The sequence below is a fragment of the Salvelinus fontinalis genome, unplaced genomic scaffold (assembly GCF_029448725.1).
Source record: "Salvelinus fontinalis isolate EN_2023a unplaced genomic scaffold, ASM2944872v1 scaffold_1310, whole genome shotgun sequence".
Taxonomy (NCBI): Eukaryota; Metazoa; Chordata; class Actinopteri; order Salmoniformes; family Salmonidae; genus Salvelinus; species Salvelinus fontinalis.
The window spans coordinates 19710-34109 of NW_026601519.1; the positions used below are offsets into that span (position 1 = coordinate 19710).

The 14400-nt window shown below is 40.3% G+C and overlaps 1 protein-coding gene across 1 annotated transcript; it reads right to left on the reverse strand.

Annotated features, from left to right (window-relative positions):
- Positions 1-2488: 2488 nt before the first annotated feature.
- On the reverse strand, positions 2489-8863 carry LOC129848978 (zinc finger protein 135-like). The gene is made up of 4 exons (XM_055916060.1): positions 8396-8863; positions 7203-7300; positions 6890-7067; positions 2489-5288 (listed from the first exon to the last, which is right to left on the reverse strand). The coding sequence occupies exons 1-4, from the start codon at positions 8574-8576 to the stop codon at positions 4564-4566; spliced, it is 1182 nt and encodes a 393-aa protein (XP_055772035.1). The 5' UTR covers positions 8577-8863; the 3' UTR covers positions 2489-4563.
- Positions 8864-14400: the final 5537 nt, after the last annotated feature.

The following is a 14400-nucleotide window of genomic DNA, read 5'->3' on the forward strand; positions in this document are numbered from 1 at the left end:
AGTGTACATTTATAAATGTTCACAACACCACAAAAATTGCAAAAAAATTCAAACCTATTTTTGCTCTGTCATTATGGGGTATTGTGTGTGTAGGGGAAAAAACGATTTAATCAATTTTAGAATAAGGCTGTACGGTGAAAGGTCAAGGGGTCTGAATACTGTATGTGCCAAGTTAAAATATTCCCAAGAGACATGTTCTAAACTCTGCTTCTGGCTCCTCAGCAACTTTGCAGTGTTCTGTTATTTCTATTAGCCCAGAACGTTTGTTGTGTTATTACATACAGTGGAAATAACATTTGGATATCAGAGCGGCGGTAACTCACCAGCATTACGACCTGGAATACGACTTTTTAGAATGTGATCCTTTGATCGTAGCCCCCAGGGCTCGCCGCCGACGGCAGAGAAGAGGTATTCAGAGTGGACTTCTAGTCAGACTCAGGAGGCGGGCACACCATGTACAAAGAATAATAATGCAATTTAACCAGTGATGGATGGTGACGAAAATAATGACATCACCAGTAGTCATGTTAAAGTTTTCAATATTTTATTGGTGGAGTTGATGTATTTGCATGTGGCTGTGCATTATATGATGCCTGAATAGGAAGCATAGTCTGATCATGACTACTGGTTTTCTTAATAAATTATTGATCAAAAACTGCTTTGGGGTTAATTCCAAATATCTACTTGCATTGCTTGGTAGTGTATTCGCATAGTATGATACATAAATAATAACATTTAAGTCAAATAAAACAAACAGTATTATCCTGAATTCAGACGTGAATAACATTTTTGTTATCACATCAAAACCTTTCAGAATGTACCTGTTTTCATTGTAGAACGTTGGCTAGAAAGCTGCCGTTCTGTCTGAATCAGTAGCCTTGTGTCGAACGGTCCCGTCGACTAGATTATACGTCACGCAAGAAACAACTTGAAAGAATCATCTGCTGACTAGTTTGGGTGACGCAGTTTGGGAAAATGTTAATTACATTGTTTATTCTTGCTAACAACTTAATACAAAGTATTTTCAAAATAACCAGAGCTGTTTTTACTGCCCCATAGGAGGCATTTTGCCATGCTGTCATTGGAAATACGAATTTGTTTCCGAGGCTGCTGTTCATGCTGGGAATGTTGATTGGCAATTAAGTTTGGTAAACTAAGAAAACTATCATTTTATAGTAGATTTTGATCACACAATATACATTGGACATACTCAGAAGTAAATACCACACCTTTTCATTCCATGTCATTCATTTCACTACTTTCACAGGAAGTTATGCTACACTGCCTACAGGACGTTATGCTACACTGCCTAAAGGACGTTATGCTACACTGCCTTCAGGACGTTATGCTACACTGCCTACAGGAAGTTATGCTACACTGCCTACAGGAAGTTATGCTACACTGCCTACAGGAAGTTATGCTACACTGCCCACAGGAAGTTATGCTACACTGCCTACAGGAAGTTATGCTACACTGCCCACAGGAAGTTCTGCTACACTGCCTACAGGAAGTTATGCTATCTTATATCTTCATTCCTACAGCCTTCATCCCTGCCCCGTGAGTCTCTTCACTGTCTGATCTTCAGCCCCATGTTCACAGGAGAGCCCACCTGCACTCAGCTGGTCAGGTGCCTTAACAGGAAAAGCATATGACATCACACAGGGAGAAAGGCAGGAGCAGTGGTGCCCTGTATGTCCAAGGTGTCTCTGGGCCAGATGACTGTAAAATAACGTTGTGACCGCTGCTGAGGTAAAAAAAAAAAAGGCCATACAAATTTGCTTGATTGATTGTATAAATAGAAGTCCTACTACCCGTCAGGTAGGAAGTAGCAGTGAAGTCCTATTACCAGTCAGATAGGAAAAAGCAGTGAAGTCCTATTACCAGTCAGATAGGAAGTAGCAGTGAAGTCCTATTACCAGTCAGGTAGGAAGTAGCAGTGAAGTCCTATTACCAGTCAGGTAGGAAGTAGCAGTGAAGTCCTATTACCAGTCAGATAGGAAAAAGCAGTGAAGTCCTATTACCAGTCAGATAGGAAGTAGCAGTGAAGTCCTATTACCAGTCAGATAGGAAGTAGCAGTGAAGTCCTATTACCAGTCAGGTAGGAAGTAGCAGTGAAGTCCTATTACCAGTCAGGTAGGAAGTAGCAGTGAAGTCATATTACCAGTCAGGTAGGAAGTAGCAGTGTCAACACTGCCAAGTGGCTGGGATGTCCTCCACTGAGTCAACAGTCCTCTCCACCATAAACACCTCCACCACCGTCTGTTGTTTTCAACACATTCATGTTTCTTAATAAAAGAAGAAGTGATGCAGTCAGTCTCTCCTCAACTCTTAGCCAAGAGAGACTGGCATGCATAGTATTTATATAAGCCCTCTGATTACAATTAAGAGCAAAAAGTGCCGCTATGTTCTGGGCCAATTGCAGCTTTACTAGGTCTTTCTTTGCAGCACTGGACCACACGACTGGACAATAATCAAGATTAGACAAAACTAGAGCCTGCAGAACTTGCTTTTTGGAGTGTGGTGTCAAAAAAGCAGAGCATCTCTTTATTGCGGCTAGACCTCTCCCCATGTTTACAACGATTGAATCTATGTGTTTTGACCATGACAGTTTACAATCTAAGGTAATGCCAAGTAATTTAGTCTCCTCAACTTGTTCAACAGCCACACAATTCATTACCAGATTCAGCTGAGGTCTAGAACTTAAGGAATGATTTGTACCAAATACAATGCTCTTAGTTTTAGAGATGTTCAGGACCAGTTTATTACTGGCCACCCATTCCAAAAAAGACTGCAACTCTTTGTTAAGGGTTTCAGTGACTTCTTTAGCTGTGGTTCCTGATGTGTATATGGGTGAATCATCAGCATACATGGACACACATGCTTTGTATAATGCCAGTGGCAGGTCATTGGTAAAAAAAAGAAGTACATCACACTTTACATGTTTGACATTAGAGAAGCTTCCATTAAAAACCTGTTGAATTCAATTAGGTAGATAGCCCTGAATCCACGATATGGCAGAGGTTGAAAAGCCATAGCACAGACATTCTTAAACAACAGGTTATGGTCAATAATATCAAAGGCTGCACTGAAATCTGCACAATCATCAGTCATTTGTGTCAGTGCGTACATGTTAAGTGCCCTTCACGATGAGCATGCTGAAAATCTGTTGTCAATTTTTCTACAGACAAATAGCATTGTATTTGGTCAAACACGATTTTTTCCAACAGTTTGCTTAGAGCTGGCAGCAAGATTATAGGTCTGCTGTTAGAACCAGTAAAGGCCGCTTTACCACTCTTGGGTAGCGTAATTACTTTGGCTTCCCTCCAGGCTTGAGGACAACGACTTTCCTCTAGGCTCAGATTAAAAATATGACAGATAGGAGTGGCTATAGAGTCAGCTACCATCCTCAGTAGCTTCCCATCTAAGTTGTCAATGCCAGGAGGTTTGTCATTATTGATCGATAACAATTTTTCCACCTCTCCCACACTAACTTTACAACATTCAATACTTGCAATGCTTTTCTTTCATTATGTTTTTTTTACAAGTTTGTTTACATCATTCTTTATATCATTGATCTTGGATTCATAATAAAGTTTATTATTTTTGTTGAGTTTGGTCACATCATTTCTCCATTTGCAGTACGTAAGCCAGCCAGATGTGCAGCCAGACTTATTAGCCACTCCTTTTGCCCCAACTCTTTCAAACATACAGTTTTTAAACTCCTCATCAATCCACGGAGCCTTAACAGTTCTAACAGTCAGTTTCTTAACAGGTACATGTTTATCAATAATTGGAAGAAGCAATTTCATAAATTCATCAAGTGCAGTGTCTGGATGCTCCTCATTAATCAAATCAAACCAACAAATATTTATAACATCTTCCACATCAGAGTCACACCAGAATCTTTGTTTAACCTCTTATACAACAGTTACACAGCGAAGTGTAGACAGTCTGAATTCCTGAAGCATTGGTTGATGAGCACATATCTTTATAGTTTCCTGTTCCTGGGAGGGACTTTATTCATACAAGGATGCAGGTACAGCTGGTTTGCAACACAGGATGATACTCCCAGGAACAGGAGATTATAATAAGACAGTTTCACAAGGTTAGTCACATACTCAGTTATGTGGACATATACAATTACCATTTTCCATTACAGTCTGAACATTTTAATGTCATTAAATCATCAGTGGGCCAACAATGCAAATATCAACAATGGAGCAAAAGAATCACATCCAAATATCACTCGATTATCTGTAGTGCTGGAGGAATGACACACCCAGATAAACACACATAGTCAGAGTTTAAAAAAGGACCATTTAAACACATGGAATCTGATCTACTTTATATTCAAACTGACAGACTCCATATACAATTTGTTTTCTAATAAAAACAAACAAATATATGTTTGAGTATACTGTGTACAATTCAATTTCATATGGTATAAACAAGTAAACACATTATCAGTCAACAATATAAGACAATGGGAGCACTGTGTATGTTCTCTGATGAATTTTAAGTCAATGTGATGTGAAATATCAATTTACACAGTAGGAGAAGTAATTATTCTCTCTTCTGTGTGTATTCTCTCAGGTTCAGGTGTCCTTTCTGGTTAAAACTCTTGCCGCACTGGGAGCAGTGGTAAGGCTTCTCCCCTGTGTGTATTCTCTCGTGTTGTTTCAGCTCCCATAAGAGGTTAAAACTCTTGCCACAATGGGAGCAATAGTAAGGCTTCTCCCCTGTGTGTATTCTCTCGTGTTGTTTCAGCTCCCATAAGAGGTTAATACCCTTTCCACACTGGGAACAGTGGTAAGGCTTCTCCCCTGTGTGTAATCTCTCATGTCGTTTCAGGTACCCTAACAGGTTAAAACTCTTTCCACACTGGGAGCAGTGGTAAGGCTTCTCCCCTCTGTGTATTCTCTCGTGTTGGTTCAGGTATCCTTTCTGGCTAAAACTCCTTCCACACTGGGAGCAGTGGTAAGGCTTCTCCCCTGTGTGTATTCTCTCATGTCGTTTTAGGTAGCTTTTCTGGATAAAACCTTTTCCACATTGGGAGCAGTGGTAAGGCTTCTCCCCTGTGTGTATTCTCTCGTGTTGGTTTAGGTATCCTTTCTGGCTAAAACTCCTTCCACACTGGGAGCAGTGGTAAGGCTTCTCCCCTGTGTGTATTCTCTCGTGTTGCTTCAGCTCCCATAAGTGGTTACAACCCTTTCCACAGTGGGAGCACTGGTGTCTTCTTGCTGGTTTGGACGTCCCTGGCTCTGGTTCCTCTGAGTCTGGTCTTTCTCCTGCCAAAGACAAGTGTGTTTTTTAAAAAAGAGACCCAAATGAAACCACATGATAAAACAGCCTTGCTACGAGGGTAAATCCTAATCAGATCCCTCAATAACCTGATGCCAGTTTTAACAACCTTGGTGTGATTTTAAAACAAATGTTGTAGAGTTTCCTGGCAATTACTGATAATATGTTTACATTACTTATTTATTCATCCAAACTAAACAGTTCTAGGACAGATGTCGCTAGATTCCAATTGAGCAGGTGTTTCTAAATATATAACTTTCATAGCTGTATGATACAGAATGCGACCTACACACTTCCTTAAACTATAAGTAAATAAGTAATTTTAAGTGGACATCAGTAACATCTCCCCGTTGTGGAAAGGGTTCGACACCTGCTGTTTAAATGGCCCAATTTCTTATTTAGACTTTCACAGATTTTCAACAATTTGACTATCGCTGATGTCATATTTTGGGTAAAGTAAAAAATTAGGTGAAATATTTTGGGTAGATGTTCCTAAAACTGATAGTAACTAAAATAAACAAAAATATAAACGCAACATGTAAAGTGTTGGATGTTTCATGAGCTGAAAAAAAAAATATTGCAGAATTTTTAACATCCCAGTTAGTGAACATTTATTCTTTGCCAAGATAATCAATCCACCTGACAGGTGTGGCATATCAAGAAGCTGATTGAACAGCTTGATTATTATACAGGTGTACCTTGTGCTGGGGACAATAAAAGGCCACTCTAAAATGTGCAGTTTTGTCACACAACAATGCCACAGATGTCTCAGAGGGAGCGTGCAACTGGCATGCTGACTGCAGGAAAGTCCACAGGAGTTGTTGCCAGGGAATTTCATGTACAGTACCAGTCAAAAGTTTGGACTCACCTACTCATTCAAGGGTTTTTCTTCATTTTTACTATTTTCTACATTGTAGAATAATAGTGAAGACATCAAAACTATTAAAAAACACATATGGAGTCATGTAGTAACCACAAGTGTTAAACAAATAAACAAATATATTTTTATATCTATAATATATATAGATTTTTCAAAGTAGCCACCCTTTGCCTTGATGACAGCGTTGCACACTCTTGGCATTCTCTCAACCAGCTTCACCTGGAATGCTTTTTCCAACAGTCTTGCAGGAGTTCCCACATAAGCTGAGAACTTGTTGGCTGTTCTAAAACTTTTGACCAGTAGTGTAGAATAATATATCTGTAAATCAGATGTTAATGAAGCAATACAGACAAATTTGAAGTGTCTTTTTTCTTTTGTTTTCCTGTTCTACAGTCTTGTAAAGATAGGGGGGGGTTGACTGGGACAGGCATTGTACCATCCATAATGATTTGAAAAAATGTTTTTGTAAAACATGCACCTGACATCAGATCATCTTGAAACTTTCTCTCTAAAGCTAACTTTCACCAAGGCCTTATATGGTCTATTGGTTTCTCTCTCTTCAGTGGCAGTAACCTTTTTCAGTGTTATATACATCCATATCCACCAGTCTATCTTCCTGTCAACTAACAGAACTCTGCTGGTTGTCCTGGTAACAGATACCAGTGGGCAGATCTATTGTATTTGTTCAAACTAAACTACAGCCCTTACTTTGATGTGTCAAATCTGATCCTTTCTTCTCTCCTCCTCCTCTCACAGTTCCACGCAGCCCCGTTGTTTTCCTGCAGTCCACCAGCAGCACAGACAACCTCTTCATACCCAGCAGTACGGCGCTACCGGGAGAGGCATGACACGGGGACTCCGGGAGGGAGGAAAGGCTAGCGTTGTCCTGGTAACCATAAAGAGGGGACACAGACACATATCATTATGGATACTGATGTCACTGTTGTCATAAAGTGCTTTACAGAAACCCAGCTCAGACCCAGATGGAGCAAGCTGTATGCTAGACCAGACCAAGCTGTACCATCTGGTGTTCTGATCTGGAGAGACTCTTCTCTGACTCATCAGCATCAGGATGTTGTTGAGGCTCCCCAGAGGATCCACAATAGTCGTGTCTCTCTCCTGTGTTAATGAGAACATCAAACAGATGGTAAACTTATGACCATTGTCGTGGAAATATTGAATCAAATATTTCTCAGATACCGGAGCATGTGAATTCAAATAGACTTCATTACAAAATTAACAAAGCCAAGTATTTCCATTGAAGAACTGACTCTCCCTTACATAACATCGTCACCCCACTTTTACGTAAATGATTGATACCTTCTCGCCTTGGCCACCCTAGTCTTGCTGCCTTTCTTATTGGCTCAGACATTAGGGCATAGATTATATTGGTGGCGTGACACACAGACATGAACACTCCTACTGTCTAATGGTTCCTATAACTGATTAGCTAATGTTCCTGTCCAAAGGTCTTCACAAGTTCAGGCTGATGTTGTCTCTGTATGATTAACCCATGTGCATGTCCAGTAGCCTTCACAAGATCAGATATGGCCCAGACCAGTCTGTGTTGGTCTACCTTGCCTCATCCACACGGATTCTGCTTACGTTCTGTTTGTTACATGTCTAATGGTTAACTCGATGTTGATCCAGCTCCGTACATTCACATGGGCTCAGCCTTCATTCTGCTTACACATGGCTAATATTTTACCTTATATCGATTTTGCTTTCTACCTCAAAGAAAACAGTATGGGTACTGAAAATCTCCAGACGACTGGAAATTCTCTAACACCATCTATTGCAATCACAGAGTCTTACAAGAGGCATGAATATGTCTAAAAAGAGCCTACAATGGCCACTTTCATCATGATTTTGTAAAATGTTGTTTGTGTTGTAAATGTGAAAGGGTCGTTCCACTAAATGGGTGCCTTTGGCGTCCCTTTGATATTTTAGGTATAAATTATGTTACCAATACTGAATTTTAAAAGCCTGTTACATCAGACGAGGGGAACTTTCATGTAGACCACATGGAGAATTCAATACATCTAATGTAAAAGTCCCAAAAATATATGTACCAAAGGCAGATTGACCCTGAAACATTTCCTACAGTACTGAACAACATAGTCAAGTGTAGAACTTCAGTAGAATGCCCTTTAAAACCACACATTAGTTCAACAACTGCATAGTTTGTGCCCCTGTTTTTAAGACAGTACTCACTGGTGGTAATCAGATCTTCAGTCTCCTCATTTTTCACTCCCAAAACGTCTTCCTCCTGTTTTACTGAGATAGCCTCCTCTTTCACTCCAAAATGTTCCTCATTCACTCCAAAAGGTTCGTCCTCTTCTTTCAATACATTCTCCTCTTTCAATGTGATAGCCTCCTCTTCCTCCTTTTTCATTCTGAAAGCTTCTTCCTCTCCTTTCACCAGAGCTCCTTTATCTGTCTAGATTAGTGAGCTCATGCTCTGGGCGATTAGCCTAGTGCAGTATCAATTTAACACATTTGCTAATTAAACAAGCAAATTACGTTTAAATGAACTTGTAGATACGTAAACAGAATTATGTTCAAAACACAAAGATTAATATACACAAGATTGGTCTAAAGGGCTTCATTGTCTCGGTTGTAAATTCGCTAGCAAGCTCCCGCGTGGTTAAATCAGTAGTCTGTTTTCGCTCTTCAATAAACTTTTTTTTCTTATTTTTTCGCTTTTGAAGAAACCTCCCGTCCCCTAGAATATACGTCACGCAAGAAGCATCACCTGAAAGACGCACATCCCCATCTGCTGACTGGAGTGGGTAACGCAGATTGTTTTATATATTTATTAGAAGTAATTTAAAAACAACCAGATGTTATGTTTTCTCTTACTTCTTACAGCCAATACTTTCCTCCAGGGCTGACCTGCACATTAGGCAGGATTAGGTGACAGATTGAAGAGGGTGGAATATTCCGAGCTAAATTGACCAAGGCTCATTGCTAACAACACATAACACCTCACATAATGCTGCCAAAGAATAATGAAAAATTCTCTCACCCAGTGGCATATGGGCTATTTAGGTGAGTGTTGGTGTTGCCACATGAAGCAGTGCCCACTTTGCAAAAGGCAACATGGACAGATAGGACTCTACCTGTGTAGACCACATGCCCCTTTGCCCTTCCTGTCTCTGAAGTGCCCTTTTGGGTGGTGGTATAATTTGTATTATTTTTTTGTCATAGATATTCTGAACCCACTGCCTGCAAGTAGTTGTTAAATTCGCCTAAGTGATATGTATTTTGCTACAAGTTTCTGAAGAGGAAACAGCCCGGAAATGCCCCTGTCTGAGTGCACTTGTCTACCACTATGTGTAGCTGTTAGCGATGATGCTAATGACAATCATCTTCTGGTTGATGGAAAAGCTTTCCCCAAAAGGTTTCTTAGATTTTTCTCAGACTTCAAAAGTGGTCTCTTGATGAGGTTTAAGTATTATTGTCGACTTAGAACATCCAATTCTGTTGTTATTCTATTAACAGTGTGATTTAGAGAGCGAGAAACAGAAAAACAGGGACATCAAACCTGGAAAAACTAAACGGAGAAAATGGAATTTGAGAAAAGAACAAAAACGGAAGGTAAAGTGGATTTACTAGGGATAGTGTAGAGTAACAGCTGTATCCTGAAGTGACCTTTAACCTCCCTGCTCCTCAATACTTCTTCCACTGGATCAAAGCTTCAGCCAAGTAGGATACATGATAGTGGAAACACATGGAGTAGGGTTTGATATAGTCATGGTAGGATACATGATAGTGGCAACACATGGAGTAGGGTTTGATATAGTCATGGTAAGATATATGATAGTGGCAACACATGGAGTAGGGTTGGATATAGTCATGGTAGGATACATGATAGTGGCAAAACATGAAATTGGGTTGGATATAGTCATGGTAGTGTAACAGATGTATAATGTACTCTCCATGCGTTGTGTTTTCTAATAATAAATAACTTCGGCCAGTGGTCCCAGTTGAGCATCATTTATTTCTGCTGTTGTTAAATGGGAAACAGCACGTTAGTTGTGCAGGGCTTAACAGTGTTGATGGCTGGCAAAATCTGTAGCATGAAGACAACTGTGTTAGCCGTGGCTTATGTGACCATGACATCGGTGTATGCTAGCTAACACACTTATTTACAGCAATCATATGCCAAAGCACATCCCAGAAAGCCCTTCAATCCCTAACAGGTACCATATACCCACACATGTATAAAATCAGTAACGTACAGCAAACTTGTACACATTGTAAAATAGAAAATAGAAAACAGTATTCAGAACGTGACCTACCCCTTGCATCACATTTTCATACTGGGAAGACCTGACGTTCGCGATCTCCCCCTATTTGCAAGCGGGGCCAATCACAACACCCCTTATTGTCATCAGAGTTGAACTAACCAATAAGAATGCTTGAACATCAAATACACATTTCTTTAGAGGCAAGTGGAAACATAACCAACCCTTTTACAGTAGGATACATGATAGTGGCAACACATGGAGTTGGGTTGGATATAGTCATGGTAGGATACATGATAGTGGCAACACATGGAGTAGGGTTTGATATAGTCATGGTAGGATACATGATAGTTACAACACATGGATCTGGGTTTGATATAGTCATGGTAGGATACATGATAGTGGCAACACATGGAGTAGGGTTTGATATAGTCATGGTAGAATACATGATAGTGGCAACACATGGAGTAGGGTTTGATATAGTCATGGTAGGATACATGATAGTGGAAACACATATAGTTGGGTTGGATATAGTCATGGTAGGATACATGATAGTGGCAACACATGGAGTTGGGTTTGATATAGTCATGGTAAGCAAAATACTTTACTCAACATATTGTGCAGCTTTCTGTTGCAGGATATTTTTATGGGGGGGTGCCCTTTTTTGTTTACACATTATTATGAGACTGTCAGAGTAAAAACCAAGCCATGAGGTAGAAGGAATTGTCTGTAGAGCTCCGAGACAGGATTGGGTCGAGGCACAGATCTTGGGAAGGGTACCAACACATTTCTGCAGCATTGGAGGTCCCCAAGAACAGAGTGGCCTCCATCATTCTAAAATGGAAGAAGTTTGGAACCACCAAAACTCTTCCTAGAGCAAACTGAGCAGTCGGGGGAGATGGGCCTTGGTCAGGGAGGTGACCAAGAATCCGATGGTCCCTCTGACAGAGCTCTAGAGTTCCTCTGTGGAAACGGGAGAAACTTCCAGAAGGACAACCATCTCTCCACTTCTCCACCAATCAAGCCTTTATGGTAGAGTGGCCTGACGGAAGCCACTCCTCAGTAAAATGCACATGACAGCCCACTTGGAGTTTGCCAAAAGGCACCAAAAGGACTTTCAGACCATGAGAAACCAGATTCTCTGGTCTGATGAAACCAAGATTGAACTCTTTGGCCTGAATGCCAAGCGTCACGTCTGGATGAAACCTGGCACCATCCCTAGGGTGAAGCATGGTGGTGGCAGCGTCATGCTGTGGGAATGTTTTTCAGCAGCAGGGACTAGGAGACTAGTCAGGATCAAGGGAAAGATGAACTGAGCAAAGTACAGAGAGATCCTTGATGAAAACCTGCTCCAGAGCGCTCAGGACCTCAATCTGAGGGCGAAGGTTCACCTTCCAACAGGACAACAACCCTAAGCACACAGCCAAGACAATGCAGTAGTGGCTTCGAGTCAAGTCTCAATGTCCTTGAGTGGCCGAGCCAGAGCCTGGACTTGAACCCGATCTAACATCTCTGGAGAGACCTGAAAATAGCTGTGCAGCAACACTCCCCATCCAACCTGAAACCTGACAAAGCTTGAGAGAATCTGCAGAAAAGAATGGGAGAAACTCCCCAAATACAGGTGTGCCAAGCTTGTAGCATCATACCCAAGAAGACTCAATGCTGTAATCGCTGCCAAAGGTGCTTCAACAAAGTACTGAGTAAAGGGTCTGAATACTTATGTAAATGTTATTTTTCCGTTTTTTTTTTTTTAATAAATTAGCAACAATTTCTAAAGACCTGTTTTTGTTTTGTCATTATGGGATATTGTGTGTAGATTGTTGAGGGGGAAAATTATTTAATACACAATAGAATAAGGATGTAACGTAACAAAATGTGGAAAAAGTCAAGGGGTCTGAATACTTTCTGAAGGCATTGTATATAGCCATGTTATAAAGTATGAAAAGGCTTGTTCATTCACATGTCATGAATTCACTATGACATCATCATATTTGTATATATCCTAATGAATAAACTTTGTCTGGAAACATGGTTATTATTTATTTAACAAGGTAAGTCAACTGAGAACACATTCTCATTTACAGCAACAACCTGGGGAATAGTTACAGGGGAGAGGAGGGAGAATGCATGAGCCAAATTGTAAACTGGGGATGATTAGGTGACCATGATGGTATGAGGGCCAGATGGGAATTAATCCAGGACACCAGAGTTATCATAAGAGTAGGGGTGTTAAGTGTAATGGGATCTTTAGTGACCACAGAGAGTCATGACACCCGTTTAACGTCCCATCTGAAAGATGGCACCCTACACAAGGCAATGTCCCCAATCTGAATACTTTCCAAAGGCACTGGAAGTGATTGAGGAGACACCGTAATTGCTATATTCTAATTAAAATGATTGACCCATAAGAGAACACATGACCAAAGCAAGGCGTGACCATTTAGAAATAAAACAATATTCTTAATGATAAACATAATCTAATAAACAAATGTTTGCATAACCAACCAGGACCAACCCTGCTTAGCTTCAGAAGCAAGCCAGCTGTGGGAAGTAGGGTGGTATGCTGCTGGCTCCAAAATCAAGCTATATACAGCCTAATTGTTTCCCCCTCAGGAAGCTCTGGTAAACAGTTGATGTAGTACACTGCTGCCACCACCAGGCCTGGAGGGCATTTTGACTTTGTTGATAGCGAGTTGTGTTGCTAAAAACGTAGCAGCTAACTAACTGGCTACTGATCAACCTATTGTGTGTATTGAACATTCATATTGGACTGTAGCAGCTAGCTAACTGGCTACTGATCAACCTATTGTGTGTATTGAACATTCATACTGGACTGTAGCAGCTAGCTATCTGGCTACCGATCAACCTATTGTGTGTATTGAACATTCATATTGGACAGCCTTACCTGTATAGTAGCACCAACACCCATCAGCCCAATCTCTTCTTGATGTCAAAGCTGCAGTGTATTGTTGGTATAGGAGTCTTAAATTAATGAATAATCCTATTTATTTAAAGCCCCGCTAAGATGTCACCATACTATTCCTTTAAAGCCCCTCTGTCAGATATAAATCATCAGTGGGAAACAAACTGACATGGAAACAATGGAGCAAATGTATCACTATCAGAGGGGTGTATTATGACATCAGATAGAACTACTTAGACATTCCAAATATCACTTGATTATCAGAGGAGTGTATTATGACATCATATAGAACTACTCAGACATTCCAAATATCACTTAATTATCAGATGGATGTATTATGACATCAGATAGAACTACTCAGACATTCCAAATCAGGCTTCATCCATATCATGAAGGTGGATATTGATCCAACCATTTCAAAAGTAATGACCAGGCTGACGGAAACAGGATATGCCTGTACAATTCTATTAATGCAGATAGACAATTTGTTTGTTTGTTTTACATGGTGGGATCATTTTGTGTCAGTAAACATTTATGAGCGAGAAATGGTGGAAACTCCTCCATGAGAAAATATTTATTTAATAACCATCACATCTCAGTTAACTTGGAGTCACGCGATGATATGTTGTGTGGTCCTCCCTCTACAACTTGGGAACCCATGTAGTTTATTAGGCTACAGAATAAATAAGTTATGAACTTCACGGGGTGGTGAAACTGCATGTGATGAGCTTCATGCTCCTTTCCAATACATTTTGATGGTCTTATTCTGGTGACATGATGATCGATGCTTGGCTGCCATTTGACAAATAAAATAATATCTCTCTCATCCATAATAATCTCATCATGTAGGTAGCCTACCATCACTGTATATGTGAGCTGCAGGCTACAGTGCACGGGACAAGAGCACGTTTTCTATTTTACACAAGTTTTTAAAACCATCAGGAGAGTTGAAAATGTGATGGAAACCTATTTAACTTGTATTTTTTCATTCGGCACATGGGAATTCAACAGCAAAAGTATTTTTTTGTCTCGTAAAGCCTTTGATT